The sequence below is a fragment of the Sinocyclocheilus grahami genome, unplaced genomic scaffold (genome assembly GCF_001515645.1).
Source record: "Sinocyclocheilus grahami isolate Dianchi unplaced genomic scaffold, SAMN03320097.WGS_v1.1 scaffold466.1, whole genome shotgun sequence".
NCBI classification, from domain to species: domain Eukaryota; kingdom Metazoa; phylum Chordata; class Actinopteri; order Cypriniformes; family Cyprinidae; genus Sinocyclocheilus; species Sinocyclocheilus grahami.
This window is the reverse complement of record NW_015505645.1, coordinates 133,179-157,595: the sequence shown is the minus strand read 5'-3', so window position 1 is coordinate 157,595 and position 24,417 is coordinate 133,179. Positions and strand designations below refer to the sequence as shown.

The following is a 24,417-nucleotide window of genomic DNA, read 5'->3' as shown; positions in this document are numbered from 1 at the left end:
CACAATATTTCCAAAGCTCATTATGGACAAGAACTCGTTGTCATTCGCTAAAATGACACTTAAAACACTGCAGGGAGATCTTTAAAGCCACATTGAACTATGCCCTCCTTGAAGGGCTCTGTATATGTCTGTGCTCGGCTTTAGTGTACATGCAATGCCTTTATAAACCTCAGCGGATGGAGATGCAGAGGAAGTTATATTGGTGAATTTACCTCCATAGCAAGAAGGGTGGGTGGTGTGCAGGGTATTATGTGAGGGGAGCATGGTGTTCAAACACGTTGTGTAGAAAATTTGAAGTGTCTTGTTCATAACTTGATCTGTACAAAATCTGCTGTAAATACTGTATTCAGAGGATGTTCTCCTCCTGTATCTACTCACAAAACTGCACAGAGATTCTATTTTGTTAAAGAATAAAGCATCTAAAATGACACATGGTTCCTTCCCCCTTTTGTTTTTAAATGAAATTTGTGTCTCGGAGCACATTTTCCCAAGTACACAATCTTTTCTGAAATGCCAGAGCTTGGGTCCAAAACTAACACTTGCCAAATAACTGTAAATTGCTGACTTTCTCTTTCTAGTTCCTGACATAGCGTAAGTGGCATAATTCCACTAAAACAACGTAGTAACAAAATCCAACAAAAAAAATGGTTTAAGCTTAAGTTCTTGATTCACCTGGTGAAAAGTAGATTTTTGGATCCTTGCCAGAAATTAGATGTTTGTCTTGTACCATTTCATCAGTCTTATGCAGCGAAACAATGAAGGTTAAAGTAAAGAGGTTTTTCAGATCCTTCTCTCTGTGTTCCTGCTGTTAAAGCAGAAAGAGGATGTAGTTTGGACTGAAAAACGGGTAGTTCAAAATCACCTTTAGCCTTTTTATCCTGAACAACATGTTAAACAGTGACACAGTAGAGACGTGAACACTGACTTGTGCTTATGGGAGTATCATTTTACTTGCAATTTGAATAAAAACAACATTTATCAGTCACATACAGAAGCTTATTCATTCCCTCACACACACACTTTAAATGTAGTCACAAATGTCTCATTTGTTCAAATGAATTCTTTGAGCTGCAGAAGTGGGAGAAGTGCACTTTGGGATGCAGGAAGCCAAAAGAGGAAGTGATGCAAGCAGCCCAATGCCTTTTCCTGTATGCTTGAATTCCTTCACCACATTGGGATTAGTTTAGTGTGTCGTTAGAAAAGTTTCAGTTTCAAATAAATGCTGTTCTTTTGAACTTTGTTTTCATCAAAACATCCTGGAAAAAGTATCACGAATGCCATAAAAGTATTAAGCAGCACAACTGTTTTCAACATTGATAAATGTTTCTAGAACACCAGATCAGCATATTAGAATGGTTACTGAAGGATCATGTGACACTGAGCACTGGAGTAATGGCTGGAAATTTAATTTGTAAATATATATTTTTAAATTACATTTTTAAATCGTAATAACATTTAACGATATTAATGTTTTACTGTTTTTTTTATACAGTAATACCCTTTCAAAAGCATTTCTTAAAAAAAAAAACATTTACATATAACATTTTATATATATATATATATATATATATATATATATATATTAACATTTTATATTATGAAATTCTGGACAATGTTATAAGTCAATACTAGAAAGTTGATTTCTAATATAAATGTTTAGTTCATTGTATTGATTTATGATGATCCAATTATATTGATATCTATTATCAGCTAATACCAAAATATATATATATATATATATTAACATTTTATTTATATATATTATATAGTCGTCTTACATTTTTTTTCTTTTTTTTTTTTGGTGAAAAAAAAATCTTTTTTTAATTATGGGTAAAGTTAGATATGAAACTTGCCTGCTTCCAGTAGAAAAGTTGTAACTTTTATCTACTGGACATTTTTGTTGGTGCAGCTATTATTGGAATCCGGTGTGTTTATTTTCCATCAGTGCTAAAAAGGTCATATCAATCCATTTTCCTTTTTATTCAAAGTCTATTACATAAGAATCCACACATAAACAGTGTCTCTCTCTCTCTCAGACATACAGCCCGTACCGGCACCACCGCTGCCAACCACTGACCCAGATTCCATTCCCATAGAATCACAGGAAGTCGGACAGCTCCAAACAACCGGTGACCCACTGATCCTAATGAAGCTAATCTATGCCACACACACTCAATTATTTCGTTCCCACTTCCTAATCCTGTCTGTGATTCTTTCTCTCTTCAATCTCTTTCATTTCTCTTTTTCTCTTTGTCAGAGAGTTGTGTAACTGCAGTTACATTGAGAACAAGCAGTGTCTATGTCTCTCCCTCTCTCAGTCTGTCTCTCATCTCACTGTCTGTGAACGTTTTGGTCTGGGTGTGGCACAGAAGCAAGTTTATTGCATTTTACTTGCTCTAAAACTCAGAATCTATTTGTCCACATTGTTTTTTTAAACTAAATCAGCAACAGCCTTTATTGGGTGTGCTTTTGGCTCAAATCTGAAATAAACCAGATCTGAAATAACCTTAATCTCATTGGTTTAAAAACTACAGCCATCCAGTTGCAATACACACATCTTCACATTGCCACCCAAATATACAAACACACTATTAGGCACCATTTAAGTAATCACAAAATCAAAATGGGACCCTATGTATATTTTTAATGCATGTTACTGGTCTTATTGTGAGTGATTCATCTGTGCGTTAATTAAAAAAACAATGCACAGATGAACAACATTTTTTTTTACATAATTTTTTATCAGAACTTTCTCTTCCTTTGATATGCTCACTTCTCTCTGCTGACACTTCAAGCCACACTTCATTTAAACCAAATGCATTCAGATCGGCCTATATTCCAGGATGCAACACTCACTTTTCAGTTTTTTTTTAAATCTTGTTTGATAGCCATTTCACTTAGAAATGCATACAATATGATAGTAAAGTCAGTCACACTTACATTTAATGCACTTTGAATGCATGCCAAAAAGATCTGCATAAGATAGTAACCTTTTTAATAATTGTCAAAACTTGCAATGGTCCTGAGTCATTGGGCCATCCTTATTGTTGAGTGTAGGAAGACTTTTAATTAAATCAAGAGGATCTTGTATTACATCTAATTAACTACAACTAAATGAAATTGCTGTCTTAAATGCAGGAAATAAATGACTGCACTTGATTTTTTTAATGCACATAAAATTTAAAGTTCACAGAAAATATATATATATATTTTCACTACATTCAACACATTGAATTAAACATTTTGAAGTAGAACAACTAAAATAGTATTTTCTTGTAAAATATACTCCAATTTTTTTTATTTACAACTTCAATTGTAAGATTTTGTGTGTGTGTGTGTGTGTGTAGATTCCTGAGTGTTTTTTTTTACATAGGATTTCAGGGGTTTGTCTCTATATGTACACATTGGTAAGAAACAGCTGTTGCATGGTGTGGATGCACTCTCAGAAGAATAGAGAAAGCCTTCAACTGAACCTAGACCCAGTGGCATCATTTGAAACCGCCCCTCTGTACTGTGATTGGCTGAAGAGTTTGTATCTAGCATGGGGAGGGGGCATTAGATTGGTGGGGGGGTCTTTGTCTATTTGGGATTTTGTCTTCAATGAGATTTTAGACTGCCAGCCATCAGACCAAAGCTTCAATTATCGACAGCACCATGACTGCACTATAACTTCAATGCATGATCACTAAAGCTGTTTACAGTTTGCCTGAATGCAATATTAAATTACAGGAATTCTGTGTGCAAGCCGGATATAATAAGTAAGGAGATGCATCATTTCTAAAAGGCAATACAACAATAATTCCTAAATATGTGATGGTGTGAGACGGCTAGACAAATACTTTCAATTACCCCAAAGAAAATGGAAAAGGTGCAACTAAATTTGTTATGGATCTGCATGCATTTTCTGTCTATATGGGATCTATGCAGCATATACAAAACCAAGAATTGTACTGTGCGGTGTACATTTACATTTTATTGTAATTTTGTACTATGCAAGTGAAACTCCGACCCTAACTTAAAAAATAAATGAATAAAAAATAATAATAAGTACAGTCACCTGGGAAAGAAGAGCCCTGTAGCCTGTGAAATTGTGTTCTGTGATTAAGATTAAGCATGTATGTTTAGTATGTAGACTTGACTGATGTAAGCTGAATATAGATCTAAGGTGCAACTAAATTTGTTATGGATCTGCATGCATTTTCTGTCTATATGGGATCTATGCAGCATGTACAAAACCAAGAATTGTACTGTGCGGTGTACATTTACATTTTATTGTAATTTTGTACTATGCAAGTGAAACTCCGACCCTAACTTAAAAAATAAATGAATAAAAAATAATAAGTACAGTCACCTGGGAAAGAAGAGCCCTGTAGCCTGTGAAATTGTGTTCTGTGATTAAGATTAAGCATGTATGTTTAGTATGTAGACTTGACTGATGTAAGCTGAATATAGATCAGTAGTGTGGGGAGAGGGAGAGGGCTGACCTCAGCACAAACATGCTATTGTTATGTAATTCTCTTCTCTTCCCTGCCCTACCTCTTTCTCTTACTCTTCCTTATTTTAGATTCATACTCTGATTTTTCAAGCGTTTTGGCATGAAAAAATGAGTTTTAATCCCCAACGCCTTAATAAATATTTTATATAACTACATACATAGTCTATATATAAACATCCACATTAACATATAAACACAATCTGTTTTTATCTCACCAACCCATTGATGATCTCAAAAAAGCCATGCAGTGTGGTATTAGTTGATCCAATGCTGCCCTCTGGTGGAAAAAGCCATAAATGATTGTCTCGGTTGTAACCATAGACTGTATAAAAACAGGTTCATCGTTTTGTTGTTTGTGCTGTTATGAGCAGTTTTATAATTTCATTGCCTACAGATCAGTATTTATTTATATTTGTTTTTATTTCAATCCACAACAATAAGTAAATGAAAGTAAATTGTGACATTGTAACTTTTTTTTAAAAACCTTTAACAAATGTGTAGAGCGAAATACTCTATGACGAAAACAACAGATACACTTATATTTAATATTGAAAATGAAAAATGTTTATACTTCTTTTACTCTACTGGTAAAAGGGTTAAACGAGGTCATATTTATTTGGCTTCATAAGCTGTCTGCGTCAGCGACTTTTCGCCATTGGATGATTTGGATGTCTATCAAATGAACATCCGCTAGAGCGACACAGTTCTACGCGCATTGCTATTGGTCGATTCATATGACCGCCCCGCCTGACGGGCGCCGAATCTTGCGTTTAATTGGCTGAGACTGCGCAGTTTAAATTTGAACTGTTTCAAACAGGGAAAGTTATAAACGCACAGGAATCTGTCTGTGTGTCGCGCTGTCTTTCTCTGAGAAGAAAACGGTTTATTTGTTAGATTTGAGCAGTCTGAGTAAGGTACGTATTTTAGGAAACCGTGTACCTACTTTTAAGTGAGCAATAATGAAATATTGCGCGATACTGAACGCAAATTGCTGTTGACTAATTTGCTAAGTTAGTTCTACTAGGACGTTGATAACTGCGCATATGATGCTGACATTTTTAAATAAATATAATTGTTTTTTATGCAGATATTTTTGTCCTTACTGTGTTTTAAATTGTAACTATTTAAATAATAATGGATTGTTTTGGAAATAAATTGTTTGGTCATTGTTAGAGATTTAGAGACATTGTATTTCAAATAAAAAAGTTAGTGTTTTGCCTGTCCTGAATTTTATGGTCGTTTCATGTTTTAGTTTCTAATCAGCCCTGTCATCCGTGTGGGCACATGTTAGTTTTAGGGGAAAATGTACTTTAATTAGTGGAATATGAAATCGTTTCAATTTCCCACTCAGTCCACTGGCTGTTCTTGTTTAGTTTCTTTATTTTCTTGCTCTCATTTGCACTGGAGTGAGGGCTTTGTCCGAGATCTGACTGTGTCCAGGTTACAACTTGATAATCTCATTTATGATGGTGAGCTGTTTATCACCTGTCCAGGTAGGCTGTAGAGGAGAGAAGCTGTCAGAAGGACCTGTCATTACAAAGCTGACAATCATATTGACAGTCCTACATAGTTGAGCAGAATCCAGGGAAGGACAGATGAGGCCAAAATTGGTAATGATTCTTTGAAGATTTCATCTGTCTCTTCCTTGTTCCTCCTTATTCTCATAAAAAAAAAACATGCCATCAAGGGATTACCACAGTGTCTTGTGGACGATATGTCACTATTAGCCAAATCACAAGACCATATTGCTGCCATCAGAATGCTTAGTTATTTGTTGGTTGTCTGTTATAACCCTTGAACATCTCCCTAGTCTAAGGCATGATTCCTTCTAAGATATAGAACAACTTTGTTCCCTCAGCAGCACATGGCTGATTTGCACAGGTTGATATCACATGTTTGGGTTGTTAGTCACAGTGGGTTAGTCTGATCTCTGACTGATGCTCAAAAGAAACGCAACAGATTTGAAGAGTCTCTGGGTGTTGGAAGAAGGTCAGATGCCAGCCTCCGGGTCTTATCAGTAAAACCAGCTGTGTGTGGTGCCCACTGGGCGTGGTTTTCCAAAAACCCATGTTGTAATATTCTGTGTCTCTCTGTTTTGCAGTATGAGTTCTGAGGCACTAAAGGAGAATCGGGGAGCTGTACGGATGAACAGCAATTCTGAAGCTGCTTGTGACATTTTCGCATTGGAACAGCTGACTGGCAGGCCCTCGATCTTACGGCAGTCACAGGCTGACAACATCAGCAAGGCTGTGCACAAAGGAGCAAAGGTGGGCTTTCTAGAGGTTTCCATGCAATTTGTGTGCTTCTGCATTTCATTTTGTGCAAAACTCTTTCAGTAGTAATAAATTATTTTCTATTTTAATAATTAAAAATGTAATAAATTTTTTTGGCAAAGATGGCGTTTCAGCAGTCACTCCAGTCTTCAGTGTAACATGATCCTTCAGAAATCATTCATACGTGCTGATTTGGTGCTCAAGAAACGTTTATCAATTTTAAAAACCATTGTGCTGATTCATTTGTGGAAATAGGGATACTCGAGATTCTTTGAGTAGAAAGTTCAAAAGAGTAACATTGATATGAAAGTTTTCATTAACATATAGAAGTATTAATTTCTTTTAAAATAAAAATTTACCCAAAACTTTAAAGGGGTCATATGACGTTGCTAAAAAAGAACATTATGTTGTGTATTTGGTGTAATGCAATGTGTTTATGCTGTTTAAGGTTAAAAAAATATATTATGTTCCACATAATGTACATTATTGTTTCTCCTCTATGCCCCGCCTTACCTCAAGCGTGCGACGGAAATGTTACGCCCATTACCATACTGTGATGCCGTGATGAGACAACACCAATAAAACCCATTACAAACTAAACGAGGCATTTGTTGCATCCAGTGGGGACATAATTAATGATTATAATGACTTGTACTGTGTTTTTACGCGTTGCGTTGCATATCGCGCCGTGTAAACATAAAAACATGTCTGCATTTGTGATCGGAGAAACGACAAACAAGTGCTACTCTACACTGCTTAAAACTCGCGTTTTAATCATCAGTGACAAATCCTTTAAATATTAAAAAATGTACTTACAGTCTGTGAGTCAGAAGCGCCAGACTGTCCTTGCAAAGTTGGAACTGCCCCACTTTATAGAACAGCCTTTGAGCACAGACCCATTGTAGGGTAAGCAGAACTGCAGGTTCAGGAAAGAGTCCTCCATAAAATGCGTCACACACGGCGGGCTAGAGTGAGCGGCTGCTGGCGTATTCGACGAAGGAGCGTCCGGCGGGCTTGCGGCAACCGCATGTGACGACCCCGGGCTGGACTCCGCTTCGTCCACGGTGAAAGCCGATCCGGCGATCCACAGCGCGAAGTTGTTGTATTTCCTCAGCGACCAGCACGGATCAGCTCTAGGCATGACGAAGCGGATATCATCCTCGTTTGGAAGGCCAAACAAAGTAGTTTAGCTTTCACAATGAAACACACATCATCTCCACAACATGGCGGCGGTGGCAACAACAATACTACAGCGAGAATAAAAGTTACGCCGCCTTTGTGTGAACATTTGGGCTGTGTTATGCAAATCTTCCCACACAGTGATGTAGACATGTGGGGGGTGTGTTTAAACGAGGCGTTTTAAGAGGGCGTGGACAAGTCTTAACTTTTATAAAGAATATCTCTTTGGATTTGAGACTTTAGTCTTTGCAACTTTACAGATCTTCTTTATGCACCGAGAGCTTGTAACACTCCAAAGAGAAAGGAAAAATTGAAATCGCATCATATGAGTCCTTTAAGGTATAAAGCATTTGTTTACTGTGTTGTCAGGCCTGTACTGGAGTTAAGATTTACATAGTTCTTATTGATTTTGTATAGGTTTGTTTTCAAACTCCACGGCGAGACCCATTCACAAAGAAGATCATGTCCCCGAGCCGCACCAGTAGGCCGTCCAGCCAGGAGGACAGCAATAAAGCACTGGACACTCTCACAGCCTCTACTGACCAGTGAGCACATTTTCTGCAGCTCAACTTGTTTAGGACTGTAGAAATAATTTGCATAGTATTTTAAGTGTACTTTCTTTAAATGTCCTGTTTGTAGATATTCATACCCATTTTCACTGAAATGGTCCTGGTTCTCAGAATGAATGAATCAGAATGAGCTTTATTGCCAAGTATGTTTACACATACAAGGAATTTGTTTTCGTGACAGAAGCTTCCACAGTGTAACAGAATGACAGTGACAGAACAAAAAACACAGATAATAAAAATAAAAATAGAACAAGTAAATAAGGAATAAAAATATATAAATTGACAATTGTGTGTGCAGGTATATTACAATAGACAGTTTTTTTTTTTTTTTGTATGTACAGGTACTGTATATTATGTGCAAATTTGAGGTATAGGCTGAATATGAGTGTTAGATAAATAAGTGTATGAGTGAATAAATAGTGTGTGTTCCACGGTTATTGTCAAGTGTTCATGAGATGGATGGCCTGAGGGAAGAAACTGTTCCTGTGTCTGGTCGTTCTGGTGCTCAGTGCTCTGTAGCGTCGAAAGCGGAGCTCACGTGCGCTTGCGGAGGGATGTACACACTGACGAGAATGAACGAATAAAAGTCCCGCGGCGAATAGAATGGCTTGCAATTAATGAAGAGCACTTTCTAGATCTGAACAGCACATCTTCTTTAACAGTTACATCTGTACACCACCTCTCATTGATGTAAAAGCATGTCCCGCCGCTGCGTGATTTCCCCGTTGATTCTGCGTCGCGGTCCGCTCTGAACAGCTGAAAGCCTGGGAGACTCAACGCGCTGTCCGGAATGGCGTCTTTCAGCCAGGTTTCCGTGAAACAGAGCAGCAGAATTTGAAAAATCCTTATTTGTCCTGGAGAGCAGAAGGAGTTCGTCTGTTTTGTTGGGTAGAGAGCGGAGGTTCGCCAGATGGATGCTAGGCAACGGCATTCTGAATGCGCGCTCCCTGAGCTTCACGAGCGCGCCGGCTCTCTTCCCCCGTCTGCGCGTCCTGAAGTGCTTGATCAGCGCCACAGCTCCCCCGACAACAATGTCCAGCAGAACATCCGAATAGTCGAAAACCGGTGAAATATCGGGTGGTGTGTACTTCCGAATGTCCAGCAATTCGTCTCTGGTGAAACTGATTGCAGGGATATAACTAAAGACAGGACAAACTAACAAAAACATAAAAACAACTGCGGAGCACGCCACGGAGGTAGCCATCACCGTCGGCGCCATCATTGTATAACTGGTGCCTATCCAATGGAACTGCTAACTGACCCACATTTCCTCAGACTTCCAGTGATAGACACTATCTGGCCACAAACACTGTTTCTATTTATGAGCATGTTGAAATATTCCAAGTCATTTAATTAAGCATCTTTGTTCGGTCACAAGCAGTAACATTCAGAGTTTATGTATGAGTAACATTCATAGTAATCTATTTACACACAAATGGCAAAATCCACTAACATGTAAAATTGAATTTGTGTTTTACAGGAGTTCACTGTTGAGTAACACTTCCACCACACTGATTGACATACAGAGTAACAGCGTTGCCTTCCCTGATGATGATATGCCTGTTCAGAGCAGAGGTGCCTATACCTTCGATCTTGACAATCTAGATGCCATCAACCCTTTCATGGGATCCAATAAAATGCAGAATTCTGCTCCTAAATCTTCTGCTTTACCTGAGTCTTGGACTTCAGAGCTTGTAGGGTCAGATACAACTGCAGCCCCCGTTTCTTTACCGCAAGCTGAGGTTCCAGAGGTGACTGACACTGCACTTGATGAGACTCTTCCCTTTGTTCCATCAGTGGAGAATTCCCTTGCAGAATGTTCTGCCAACATATCTTCAGCAGAAGGCACCGTCATCATCAGGACTGACAACATTGAAAACAGTGCCACAGATGTGGAGGTGTCCGATATGACTGAACCTGCACCAGCGTTACAGCAGATTCCTGTTTTGGAAGATCAGCCTGAGGTCCAGGACTCTCCGCGACGCCCTGTAGGATGCTACAACTTGGATTTTGACCATCTCGATTTGCTCAACCAATTCCAAACTGGTGGCTCAAAGATCCCAAACTCTCCTCTGATTGGCAGGGCATCAGTAGTTTCCGTTCCACCCCTTCCAATCCAAGAAGCTAAACTGGAACCAGAGCCCTCAGTCCAGACCCCAGATATCCCAACATCTTCAGATACCTCCATGCCACCTCAGGACAACAACACCGCCACAGAAGGCTCCTCATCTATAACGCCCCCTAAAGAGAACCAGATGTTCCTAGAGTTTAATTTTGATGATGGTGCTGAAGTCAAGCGCAAACCTCCTCCTAAACGTCTTGGGGTCAAAAGACCTGCAGGTGCAAAACCTGAGACCAAAAAAACAGTTGCACCAGCCGTGGAAAAGAAAGAACCAGAACCCAAGCAGTTGTCTCCTAAGAATCCAGAGGAGACAGAACCTGTGGATGTTCCTCCTGCTAAAAGTTCTTACACATTTGATTTTGACAAGTTTGAGGAGCCAAATTTTGACCCCTTTGACACGAAGGCTAAGATGGGTAACTCTCCACCACGTGGTGTCCAGACCAGCCCAGTTTTGATGAAAGAACCAGCTTCAGTTCAGCAGCCTGAGGCTCCTGCACAGGATGATCAACCAGAGCACCGGTACAGAAACTAGAACTTGTACAGTATGTATAAACAACACATGTATAACACATTTCATATTTGTATAGGCTAATTACGTTGGAGGTACAGGTACGCTTCTGATTCTGAAAGTTGAGGTCATAGGTTTGATTCCCAGGGAGTGCATGAACTAATTAAATATGTACCCTGAATGCAGTGAAGCTTTCTTTGGCTAAAAGCATTTGTCAATTGCATAAATGTAAATAATCGTTGAGCTTAGATTTTTCTTTTTCTCTTTCAGGTCTCCCCCGGCAGTTTCTGAAACCATTCAAAATATGGCAGAAACTGATCTTCTTGTCACTAAGCGGGTAAGAGTGTCTTAATTTACAAATTCAATAGAAAATTTGTTTCCACAAATTCTGATCATGTTGACACCCGTTCTCTTACTAGCTGGCAGAAAATGCACAGTCATTCACTATGTCCATCACTAACATACACCAGAATCCAGCGATACAGGAGCCAGAGCTCATGGCAACACCAGAATCTAAAGTGGATCTACAGAACCAGACCTGTGATCTTGGAGTGGTGGCACCAAGTGAAGATGAGTTTGTGCCGGGAGCATTTTGTGAGTAAACGTGTTTGCACTTTGATCTAAACCGACTCATCCCGCGCAAGCATTTAACGTTGTGCGGAATGTTGTTTGTCTCAGTCATGCCAGGGGGAGATTTGGATGGACAGATTGATTATCTGGAGCAGTTTGGATCAAGCACTGTGAGTTTCTGTTTATGAGCCTTTCCATAAAACCCAGGTAGTGTTCGAATAATGCATTTTTTTTTTTTTAAAGAATATTGCACCAAATACAGTAGACTCCGTAGTTTATTAAAGGGGTGGTTTATTGCGATTTCACTTTTTTAAACGTTAGTTAGTGTGTAATGTTGCTGTTTGAGCATAAACAATATCTGCAAAGTTACGAAGCTGAAAGTTCAATGCAAATGGAGATAGCTTTTAAAATTCTGACAGCAATTCTCTATGGACACCTTGGCAATGGAATCGCCATTGGCTAGTAAATTTTTTGTTTACTCACCAGACTGAAATACTATACTTTATATATATTATGTGTGTGTGTGTGTATATATGTATATGTATATGTGTATATACTGTATATATATATATATATAACCATGAACTTAGGGCTGGTGCTTTTTTGGTCATTCATTTTTTGTTCCTGTAAAAAAAAAAAATAACAATACTACTGATAAGATATTATTATACGAATTCTACTAATAAGAACAATATAAAGCGCACCAAGGATTAACGAGCTTCTGGATTCATGAATATTAATCAGGTTGTGTGCGTTCGCTCGAACTGATTTGCTGAAATCTAACCCGGGACGATAATAGGTGAGCACCAGCCAATGAGATTGTCGTTTGCGCATTAGTTCCGCCCACTACTGCAAAACCCGGCATTTCTTAAAAGCTGAAGGATTCCAAAGGAACTCTGTTATTTTGACAGGAAAATACAACAAAGAATATCGTTTACATGCATCACATCAATTCTACATGTTATGTAAGTCTCTCTCCATCTCATTCAGCTCCGCTCCAACAGTGAACCGTTACAATTATACACTTATTTTCTCATAGCTATGAGAAGCGTTAAACATGGATGCGCGTGCAGTTGCCGTACTGTATTAAAGCTTTAATCAGGATAAAACCGTATATTAAAAGCTAACATAAGCAGTAGCATTTACAAATAACAGCGTATCTAAAAGTATGAGACAAACAAGAAACATAGGCCTACCATTAAAAGCCATGCTTGCACAGGTTCTGCATGATCCTCTTCAATCATATCCTCTGCTTCTCAATCGGGCTCAAACTGATAAGCGATATTAACGAAGCAGTTGTTTACAATACAACCGGAGTACATGCCGCTGAGGTGAGGGGCGGGACGTTTAGACGCGTGCTAGAGGCCATTTAGCCAATCGCAACACACTGGGCTAGCTAACCAATCAGAGCCCATCGCCTATTTCTGAGGGAGGGTCTTCATAAAAGAATGAAATGATCGGCACGTTTCTCAGGAGAGAGACAGAGCGGTGTGGAATAAAGGTAAATTATGTGAAAAGTAATGCGTTTTTAAAAAAACGAAGCATTAACACATGTTAGACTGCACCCCATAAACACAATCAAGCCTAGAAAAAAAAACAGTGAACCACCCCTTTAAGCACAATTTCACTTGTTCAGTGCTATACTAAAAACACTTTTTATAGTTTAAGGAGTCTGCCTTGCGGAAGCAGTCACTGTATCTGAAGTTTGACCCACTGCTGAAGGAGAGTCCAAAGAAAACGGGAGTGGACAGTGGCTACTCTGGATTCAGCCTGCCACGGCCTTCTCTTGCCATCAGGTCAGTCGTCCTCACACATTCATATTAACAATGTTTCATAATCTTTTGCCCTCCTTTGAAATCTTGCTGAAAGTATTACAAATAGGCTTTAAATTGAGTTAAATGGCCCAATGCAACAGATCATATCTATATTGTGAGCAAAATCCAGAGTGCACAAGTTACAATGATCATGCAAACGGTTTTTTTGTGTGCATATTAGGATGATGGAGGCTGCAAAGTCTGAAGTACAGCAGAAGTCTTACAGTGACAGTATGAAGCTGCTGGATTATCTGCCTCCGCAAGTAAGATGATGACACAAACTTCAATGCTTTTTTCATCTTTAACATTCTGACTATATTAGTAGGCACTAAAACATTCAGACTTTTGCAAATTGGAGTCCATTTTACAATGTCTGTTAATCTCCAGGCAGTGGAAACTGTGGTGCCAGATCCAACTGTTCTGGACTTGCTGCTTCCCACTTTAAAACAGCCAGTGAAGACTGAGAACTCCATCATAGAGGTTCTGAAGTACAGTCAGAGAGACATGGATGCTGCATTACAGAAAGCAGAGAGACAGGTTACCTCTCATAGCCTCACGCAAGATGACTGGCACACGTCTGATTGGTCTTTCTAACATTTTAGTTTTCTTTTCTTAGGCAGAGGAACGGCAACAAGAGCTTAAGACTCAGATTGAGAAGCTGCAACTGGAGAATCAGCACATGCTGTGAGTCTCTGTTTAGACAAACACTTTCATATGATACCTGGAGAATGAATTAGGGTTCCTAAAATTATGGAAAACCTAGAATTGTCATTCAGGATTGGAAACGTGGTGGAAATGCCTATAGTCAGCTTGATCTTAGTCTCGAATTGTAAGCAAATCGTTCATTTGAGTGTCATTTTCAGTTTGATTCTCAAATGAGTCCGTCATTGGGTTCTCTAGTGAATGATTGAAAGTGTTTTTCCAGTTTAATGGATCAATCAAAAAGTGTGGGATCCCTGATGCATGACTGACATTTGAACAGCACACCTGTCTTAAAGTCTTTTCTTCTCTTCTCAGGTTTATAGTGTCAGAATTTGAGGCCACTATCACTCAAATCACAGGTATGACAGTTGTTTGATCAGATTCTGTACATTATTGTGAAGGCAGTATGTCAGATACAGACACATCCCTGTGTGTTTACAGATGAGCACAAACAGAAGGAAGATTTGGCTAAAATTGAGTTGGAGCGAGTCCTTCAGGAAAAGGATCAGCTGTCCAAAGATTTGAATGAGTTGGAGAGATCCTTTTCCTCTGTTGTCAAACGCCTTGACAGATGCAAGGAAGTCATTGAGGGATTCAAAAAGGTATGCTTTGAGACTTCTGCAACAAGACCTGTAGACACAATTTTAGTGTATAATAGTCATTTGTTCCCCCCTTCTCTCATATAGAACGAGGAAACCCTGAAGCAGTATGCGCAGAACTGCATGGACAGACTGCAGAAAGAGGAAAAGCGTTATCAAGCTTTGAAGGCCCATGCCGAGGAGAAACTAGATCAGTATGTGCTCAAACAGTCTGAAACATTCTCTTATGAATGTGGTAATACAGTCATGCATAATGAATATTGGTCGATAAATATGCCTGGAAGCATCACTAATGACACTGATGTTGTTTCAGTGCGAATAAGGCCATAGCTGAGGTTCGTACTAAACAGGGCGCAGAAGTGGCAGCACTGCAGGTGCAGCTCAAGAGAGAACAGCTGAAGGTTCAGTCCCTAGAAAAGGATCTGGAACAAAAGGTAAATGCGCGCACACAGGGGAAGTCAATCTTACAGTGGTTTCCTTTTGAGTGTAGTTCTGAATTGCTTTTAAATTATGTAACATCTATAATGTGACTTTCTATTTTCTCTTCTCAGGTTAAAGAAGTCAAAGATGTCACAGAATTGTGTGATGAGCTGCTGTTTAAAGTGCAAAAGCATAGTTTTTAGTGTATTTTGTGTTCTTTGTGTTCATTATTTGTGTTTGTTCGTTATTTGTATTTGTTCTAAGCAATTTTAATAAATAATAATTTTTAAAAAATGAAAACCTTTGTCTTGACGTGAGTACCAATCAGTAATGCCTCTAATACTTTACTGTCTAAAATATACTACCCTATAAAATTACTATTTTTAGTCATTGAAGTTCCTTTCAAGTTGCATTGGAAGCTTTTTTTGGTGGCACAGATATTAATACTTTTATATTATATTAATTATTAAATGCTGCTTTTTTTATTTTTACAGGATAATGGTATATATCATTGCAATATAAGATATATCTTTTAATGTGATAAAATACATATTTTTTTAAATAAGTGATGGGGCGTGGACAGATTTTCCTGCTTTTTTTTGTCTCTAGTTGATCACATGCCTAAGTTATCTAGAATATTTGAATGGATTAGTAGTAATTTTCCTATATTAAAAAAAAAAAGAGAATTTTTTCCAAGACTATTGATCCAGTCCAGGATTTTTATCTATGGAAATGACCACATTTTATTCAAGTCTTTCACACCATGATCTGTTTCACAACTGAAACAGATCATGACATTATGCCCTTGTGTATTTCTAAACATATTACTGATACACAAAAAATTTAATATTCAATAACAAATGCATACATAATTCTGTGCTGCACTGATACAATGTTAAGACACTAACTGATCATAGAGACTCATGCAGCAAAACACCAAGGGCAAATAAGCACAAAGAGTGCAGCAGTGATGTCACAGAGCATTTCATTATTCACACAATAAAAATGTCACATCAGCACATTCAAATTGCCATGGCCTGAGCTCATATTCAGTATGTTCATTCATGTAAAAACGACACCATCTGTAAATAATCTCCACAGTCAGACAAAACTTAAAATGAGGCCTTAAAACATTCAGTTTTTATTCTATTGTGATAAACATGTCATGGCATTCTACTGCGGTGACACAACACAATCAGCAGTAAAGTGTGATCTTCCAACAGGACCTTAAACAGTAGTCATCAGTCTGTGCCTACAACAGTCATTCTCATAATACAAACACAAGCATTCTATTGTAAACAACACTTCAAGCATGTTTCAAAAATATAATTAATTATTTTATGTTTATTAAATAGCCACAGAAATGTTCTGAATGCAAACAAGTTAAAGATCTGGATGATCTTAAGTTTTATACAGTCAATTAGTCAATAATACTGAACCTCAATTTAGTAATCCTAGATTTTCACCAAACCTTTTTTGGTATGTAACGGCATTGCGCTGGATCTCAGTATCTTAGGACAAGGGCACATGAAGCCAGCCATTATTCGAAATGAATTCAAAAATCCATGTAATCTGAGTTTGACTTGCTCTGTCGAGCCGTGCGTTTTAATATTTAGATCAAGGTAAAATATCACCTTTTAAAATAAGAAAATGATATAGTATACCATGTTTTCCCCTTTAAAACATTTAAAATATCCCTTCAGATAAATGTTAAGATTATTTTAACTACAAATGTCATCTAAATGGTGTAATGACTCCCTTTTGAGCAGGCTAACTCTTTTTTGTGTTTCTACACTGATTATGCCACAGTATATGCTACATTATAGTCTTATTAGAGCAATACAGCTTCATGAGAGATAGAGTAGTTTCTTTCACCACTAGTACCAGATATCCTTTAAGTCTTACTCTAGTTAAGCTGTTTGCAAGCTCATAAAGTAGATCACACCAGAAATAAAACTTAACACATGATGTACAACTACTATGTTTGATGACAGTTCTCCACTATATGTAAGTGAGCTCTCACAATATGTTTATGAAGATCTGAGAATATGGTGGTCTTTATTCGAAGCTTAGATCAGAGCAGAAGTGCTTTTTGATTTAGAGTCTACTTTTGAAAATTTGGACTATAAAAGAATATTCCATGTTCCATACCTGAAAAGTAAAGCTCAACTGGCAGCAACTGTGGCAAAAGTTGATTATCACAATTTTTTTAAATTAATGTTTTAATTTCATAATCCCCCCCCCCCCCATTTTTTACGATTTAAAAGGTCCACTCAAAAATGAAAATTCTGTCATAATTTATTTATTTTCTGTCACATAACAAAATAGTCTCTGTTCCTATTGACTTCCATTGTATTTTTTGTCCACAGAATGGAAGTCAATGGGAACTGAAATTACCAACATTCTTCAAAATGTCTTCTTTTGTGTTCCACAGATGAAATACAGGTTGAGGGTGAGTAAGTTTTTTTCCACACTAAAACCATTTTAACACACACATACCATTTAGGTCTTGTGTCTACACTATTAAAATAGTATTTTAGAGTTTACAGATTGGCTGCATTCATGTCCACTGTAAGTGCCTCACTGAAACCCAGATTTTTTTTTAAAGAAAAGAAGGGAGAAGTGAACATTTCTGTGGTAATCAACATTATGCCACAGATGCTGTCAGCATCTACCATTTCCGCAATCTCAATTGGCAAGTACATACTAGAGTTTAGTGTGTAATTATGCATGCTTTTTTAATGTAGTTTGCGGATTTAATGGGGCAGCCTAAGTGTGCTAATAATCATTTACAGATATTCAGCCAGTGAATGATTTTATCATGTCAAGGAACAGGAAGCCAGACTGGGACGGTTTTGTAGAGGGCTGTTAAATATGACATATTCAAGTAATTTTTCACAATTCTGTATCCTACCAGTCACTTGCAAGACCCCTCGGCTAAAGATGTCTCCCTCGAATGAGAGTTATGTTGATGGAGGCTAAAACATCTACTTGATCATGGGGTCATCACCTCCCGGAGAAGTTAGGACGGGGAAGTCCACAAAGGGTTCGGTTTTGTCCTCCTGGGGCGAGTTGACAGTACCGTCTGGCATGGAGCTAAAGGCCAGATGGTCATGTTCCATGATGGTCAGGCGGTCCTGGGGCTTCTCCTTCTTCAGATAAAACATCTTCCTCAGCTGCTTCAACTGCTGCAGCTCACAGAAGGTCTCCAACACCACCAGCATGGCAATCAGGCCGAGGAGGAGATACACTGTGGGACGCGAAGGAGAGAGAGAAATGGAGAAATGAAGGAATGTAAACTTCTCACTGTGTTTATTGTAACTTTTGAGTTTAACAGTATGTTTGAACTCAAGCATTTCTCTGTTTGCTTAACATGTCTGACTGTGTATGTGTCTTGCTTCACTGTCATGCAAGAGTTTCATCCAGTTACTAATGGACACTGCAACATCTGTTAACCAATGAAATTATGCTTTGTTTTAAAGGGGTGCTATCATGCTTTTTCACTTTTTCAACTTTAGTTAGTCTGTAATGTTGCTGTTTGAGCATAAAAAAGATCTGCAAAGTTACAAAGCTCAAAGTCCACTTCAAAAGGAGATATTTTATTTAACAGAAATCACTTTTCAAAAACTACAACGAACGACTCGTTTGGACTACAACGCATATTTTCCGTAATTTGTTATATCACAAATATTGACGAATGGGACGAGACCTGGTTGAGCTGCACTAGAGAAGGCAACGAGTGTTATCACTATGTCAGAGACACGCTAGCTTTCCCAAGGCAGATGAACTTAGAGTGGTTACAATCATCCGGGTTTAAATCGTGCTCAAATTGATTTTGACGCAATATTTACACTGAAGCTCGCAGGCAGCTATGGTAAGGGGCATGACATTTCCCGACCAGGCGCCGAGTGCTGCCAATCACAGCACACACTGGCCATATGGTATTTCAGAAGGCGGGCCTTCATTTGATACAGGAACTATTCGAGCCGTTCATGCCAGACTGGGGAGAGAGGTGTTGTAATCATGTAAAATATGTGAAAAATAATGTGTTTTTCGAACAACCTAGTATGAGAACCTGTTCTAGTACACCCCCAAAACAAAATCAAGACTTTGTAAAAGAGCATAATAGGACCCCTTTAAGGTCAACATTAATTTGAAAAAAATTACATTCCTGATGTTTCTCTCCAAAATCTAGTATGTACGGTCATCTTATTGTGTACAATTCATCAGTGTATATTAGTTTTGTTGTTGTTTTTTTCACATGCCTTTATAGTCTTTTATTAAGGCAACAAATTGCTCTGCTTCTGAAAATTGCCTTTGTTTTAATGTCAATATAAAATCGAAATAATAATTTCTTAATTTCATGATTCATAAATCTGAATGTAATAAAAAATACACTAATGAATTAAAAATGTCTTCATATTCTTTTATTAATGGGCAATGAAATTGCTAAAAGACCTTTTTATTTTATTTTATTTATTTATTCCACTTCTAACCACCTGGCTCCAGTATGGCATATGACACCCATTTTCACAATCCAATTCCTGATGGATAAAGTTACGTCTAGCTCAACATTTCTTCATGAAAATACACATGACAAAATACAGCACAAATTAGGTTAGGTTGCAACTGTTTTAACTTTACAGGAAAAGTGTATATATGAAAAATGACATGGTTAAAAAAAAAAGTAGTGAACTCTCTTGGCCACCTCAGGGATCATGAATAAGATTATTTTAGCCTGCATCTTATCTTTCATCTCAGCAACATCATGATAAAATTAATACAGAAAGAGTCCGAGCAAAATAAATATGAGACTTCAAGATAACTCAGCATGCGTGGGCCTCACGTATGCCACATCCTCCACATTTACACTGCAAATCTTTCTCACCGTCCCCCGCACATCTGCATCAACTAAGCCCACACAAGTACGAAAGCCATGTGGCATTTTCAAGTTTTTGAAAATGAGAGCTGTACTGCTTCATAAGACAAACACTAGATGGAACAGTAGAGCAGCAGTGAAAGAACAGTTTATACCCTTGAATCACATGCACTTCCTTTTTACCTTCCATTTGTTTCTATGACAACAGGCGAGACTTACACATGAAGATGTTTCGATACATAAAAGGAAGTCACCTGAGTATTTTATATACTGGGCAGGATTTCACGTACGAGGATAGGAAGTGAACTGACTAGGCATGCTTACTTAATAAAATACTTAGATACGAGAAATATTGGACAATGTTAACAACATTTTAGTAACCAAACACTATTAAAGGTATTATCTATCCAAAAATGAAAATTCTGTCATCATTTACTCACCCTCAAGTCATTCTTTCTTCTGTGAAACATGAATATTGGTAACCAACAATGCAAGTCAATAGAAACCGAAACGGTTTGGTTACCAACAGCCTTCAAAATAATTTCTTCATGTTCTAACAGAATTGACAGAATTATCATTTTTGGGTGGACTATCCCTTTAAATCACAAAACAAATATACCACAGAACATGTTTACTATTCAGCATTTCTGAGACTTTTGAGTGTTTTTTTAATACACACTTGTAAATGTTCAAGGCTTTCTGTCAAGGTCAATTCTGTTTTGCATTTTGGAAAAAAAATCTACACTTTAACTTCAAATGCCCTCTCAAGGACTATTAGGTGATACATTAAAATATAAAAATCCAGATAATGTAATGTACTTAGTGCTATTTTTGCAGCTATAATGAAATGCACCAGCTGTGCAAATCTGTGAATTTCTGTTTCTTCAAAAAAAACAAAAAAACAATTCTATTTGGTAAAATCACATTCTTCCCTATAAAACTCTATATGTAAGTCCCAGCATTTTAAATATATTCAATGCATACTGAAACCACACCTACCAGTGATGCCCAGTTTGTAAAGCTCACGAAACCTCTGGTTAAAGGCCTCTCCGGGCACATAGTCACCAAGACCGATAGTGGAGAGTGAGATAAAGCAGAAGTAGAAGGACTCCAGAAAGTTCCAGTTCTTTTCTAGGGCAGAGAAGATGGCGGCAGGGATGAGGAAGAAACAGGACACAGCCACGACAGCCAGCAGGGTTGCGTGAACGACAGCCACCAGGGGTTTAGACAGGCCCCAATGTGTATGAATGTGCATAATGGGCCGCCATGTGCTATAGACCATGATCCTTTGCACCACAGCTGTGAGGAAGAGGAGGGTGAAGGGGATGCCAATCACAGAGTAAATGATACAGAAGGCCTTCCCACCATCAGAGAGAGGAGCGGTGTGACCATATCCTGTGAAGCTCTCTTTCCTAAGGTCGGGATCAGAAGGAAGGCAATGCAAAGACTGTGTTTTTCCATAGCTTGGCACTGTACAGTGTCTTGTTGTCTTTGGAGCATCTTTATCGTTTGATTTCTGCGTAGAGCTGCATTTCTCTCTCTCGTTATTTACACTACATGTGCGAATCGGTGGCTGGGGCTAAACAGGCAGTGATGTAGAAGTAGGTGTTGATCTTCTTCTGCGGAGGCGGGGTTTAGCCACACTATTATGTCATAAAGTGACACATTCTACAACCTGTCGTTTTGGCAGATTGGCTTCAATATTAGCTGTTTTTAGACTAACGAAATAGTTTTGAGTTCTGAAACATTCAGGATGTTTTTATAGTACAATGACCTCTTCAAAATCAAAAGATCAAGGGAATTTGAATGACCCCTTTAATAAAACTGAAACTGAAAGTGATCTTTATGTCTGCACTTCCTCCTGTATGTAACATACAGGCTTATATCTGCATATAGTTCACAGACTGAATAAAACTGACTTGTTGATCTTCTATAAAGTTGTCTGTTTTATGTCTGTTTGAGAATTGGATACCCGTCTTAAGGTAACATTGCTGTGTTAATGCAGGTGTTAAATGACAGGCAAGACAGCTTCCCATGAACAAAGGAAATGAGAAAGACAAGAACAAAAGGAGAAGAACTTCTCTATTATTAGCAGTGGTGCATTCAACTTTTTTTTTTTAAAGGCAAATGAGATGGATTTTTTGTTGTTATTATTGATGCCTTACTGAAGCATTAAAAAATATGGGTCACTGCAAATATCCAGACCCATCAAATGATGTACTATCCACAGAGTCGCCACGTTAGTCTTTAAATGTCATGCTGTATCAGTTTATGACATATCCGCATTGTTCAGCGACTCACCTGTGGTTGATAAGACAGTGCTTGCAAAAAACAAAGACGAGGTGAAGTCCCAGTTCCAGCTGGCCGACGCGTTGTTGAGAATGGACACCCCATAGTTGCTGGCCTCCAGCGCTTTGGACAGAAACCGCTCCAGCCTTTCCTCGGACAGACATTTGTGTTCCTGAAGGAACTGCCGTTTGATTCCTCTGAGCTGCTGGCGCAGGAGGTCTTCATACGGCAGCTCCACCGAGGAGAAAACCACCGCTCCGAATATGAGATACAGAATATAGCCGAGCACGAGAAACAGAAAATACCATGCCGATTTGTTGCTCTGTATCAAGCGCACGCACGAATTACCGGTGAGGGACTGAAGCATCTTCAGCTTTAATATTAGATCCGATGATGATGATGATGTGTTTTAGATGCGTTTTAATGCTCTTGATTGTACGGGCTGCTCCGAGTGCAGCGCGGAGGAGATGGAGCTCTGGTCGGGGACGTGACGTCACTGGCTCTCGCCCACCAGGTAACATCAAGAAGAGAGGAAAGAGCATCGAATGACTGCCTGTGCCGAGAGCCTCGGACAGAAGAGGGGATATCATGTGTACTTTGTAATTGTGGTAGCCATGGGAATCGATTCTGGTTCCAATTCTGATTCTCAGTAAAAAAAAAATCCTTTGATTGTTTTAAGGGAGAATCATTGCCTTTAACCGTCTGTCGCTAGTGATTGAATCAGTTTATAATAAATGGAATACAATTTTTTGCCAAATGTGTGTTTAGCACAGATTATATGTCTTCTTTTTTTGGAGGCAGCATAAATTCTGTCTAATAACTGGTCCTAAGCTGTACCTATTACATAAAAATACGAATAAAGTGGAAGTGGTAACAATTTATTTATTCATTTTCGCTGCATGTTTTTGATTCACCAAAAAGAAGCGGTTCATGAGAGTCATTCTTTCGAGAACCGGACTCGCCTTTTTTCCGTGACGCTTTATGTTTTAGATTCACTAAAATGAACCGACTCACACGAATCGAGAATCGAATTACATCTGTGGCGCCGAATGTTTTTGATTCACCTAAATGAACCGACTCATACGAGTCGTTCTTTGGAGAATCGGACTACGCTGATGATATGTATGTTTTTGATTGACTAAAATTGTAGTCTCTGCTTTCTTTTCTTTTCATTAAATTTTTTCCTAAACATCAAAAACTGCATGCACATGTCTAATGTATGAAATAATAATAATGATAATAATTACTCCCATAGCACATGGGATCTCATTTCATGATTCAGACTTCAACCTTATGTGGCAATAAAGATATATAGCCTAGCTAAGCTTACTGATAGACACAAACTAAGTGCCACATATTTCAGAATTATAGCCCTGTCTTCTATACACAGTGACAGTTTCATTCTTTATGGCCTTGTGTTTCTTGAAGATGACGCAGACACAGGCGGACGACTGTTTCCAAGGTAACAGTCTTTGAGAAGTTGGTGAGGTGGTGGAATCTGGGTTCTGATAGGCCAGCTGGGAAAAAGGTTCATTCACCAGCGTTCCTGCTTGGAGAGTGGACAAAATAACATTCAAACATGTCCACTTTTGTCAAAGGAAAATGCCTTGAAAGTAATGACAAAAAGTGTCAAACACAGATCGAGTGCAATTGTACTGGCACATTGGCACAAAGTACAGCCACAAAATAACCTCAGGATAGAATGAGCTTCTCTTTTACTCATTCTTAACAAAAACTTTATTGTGAGTTCATAAATGTTGAAATCTCTGCCAAGGGTGTTATTTAAAAGCAATTTGTATAAAAGCGATAACCTGGTGTAGTGCAAAACCTGTGCAATGGGAAAAAGTGATTTGATCTGATGAGTCTTCCTGATATCAAGATGTCTAGCCTTATTAGAGAAACCAGTCTATACCAAAACTTTAAATTCTGACCGATATCAAGCAAGCCTTCTGTGACTTTTATATGACTTTTTTGATCCTCAGGCTGTACAGACGCTAA

At 38.3% G+C, this 24,417-nt stretch overlaps 2 protein-coding genes across 5 annotated transcripts; one reads left to right on the top strand and one right to left on the bottom strand.

Moving 5' to 3' along the window:
- Positions 1–5,307: 5,307 nt before the first annotated feature.
- On the top strand, positions 5,308–15,510 carry LOC107553197 (transforming acidic coiled-coil-containing protein 3-like). 4 transcript variants are annotated; one of them, XM_016235338.1, is made up of 17 exons: positions 5,308–5,409; positions 5,993–6,105; positions 6,597–6,762; positions 8,365–8,492; positions 9,997–11,157; positions 11,417–11,483; positions 11,566–11,740; positions 11,825–11,886; positions 13,379–13,512; positions 13,712–13,793; positions 13,918–14,067; positions 14,147–14,214; positions 14,548–14,591; positions 14,674–14,834; positions 14,919–15,025; positions 15,145–15,265; positions 15,383–15,510. In XM_016235338.1, exons 3-17 carry the CDS (start codon positions 6,598–6,600, stop codon positions 15,452–15,454), a joined length of 2,697 nt encoding a protein of 898 aa, XP_016090824.1. In that variant the 5' UTR covers positions 5,308–5,409; positions 5,993–6,105; position 6,597; the 3' UTR covers positions 15,455–15,510. The 4 variants fall into 4 exon arrangements, with proteins under 4 accessions (XP_016090824.1, XP_016090823.1, XP_016090825.1 ...); XM_016235337.1 differs by having other exon boundaries at positions 5,989–6,105; XM_016235339.1 differs by lacking the exon at positions 5,993–6,105 and having other exon boundaries at positions 11,617–11,740.
- Positions 15,511–17,704: 2,194 nt separating this feature from the next.
- On the bottom strand, positions 17,705–22,973 carry LOC107553189 (potassium channel subfamily K member 1-like). Its single transcript, XM_016235323.1, has 3 exons — positions 22,432–22,973; positions 21,130–21,525; positions 17,705–18,501 (listed from the first exon to the last, which is right to left on the bottom strand). Exons 1-3 carry the CDS (start codon positions 22,784–22,786, stop codon positions 18,239–18,241), a joined length of 1,014 nt encoding a protein of 337 aa, XP_016090809.1. The 5' UTR covers positions 22,787–22,973; the 3' UTR covers positions 17,705–18,238.
- Positions 22,974–24,417: the final 1,444 nt, after the last annotated feature.

Coding starts and splice junctions, on each gene's coding strand:
- LOC107553197 (XM_016235336.1), top strand. CDS start 6,598: ATGAGTTCTGAGGCACTAAAGGAGAATCGGGGAGCTGTACGGATGAAC. Junction 13,794..13,917: donor TGGATTATCTGCCTCCGCAA/GTAAGATGATGA, acceptor GTTAATCTCCAG/GCAGTGGAAACTGTGGTGCC. Junction 14,215..14,547: donor CTGGAGAATCAGCACATGCT/GTGAGTCTCTGT, acceptor TTCTCTTCTCAG/GTTTATAGTGTCAGAATTTG.
- LOC107553189 (XM_016235323.1), bottom strand. CDS start 22,786: ATGCTTCAGTCCCTCACCGGTAATTCGTGCGTGCGCTTGATACAGAGC. Junction 21,526..22,431: donor CACTGTCTTATCAACCACAG/GTGAGTCGCTGA, acceptor AGAGCTTCACAG/GATATGGTCACACCGCTCCT. Junction 18,502..21,129: donor TTACAAACTGGGCATCACTG/GTAGGTGTGGTT, acceptor CGCGTCCCACAG/TGTATCTCCTCCTCGGCCTG.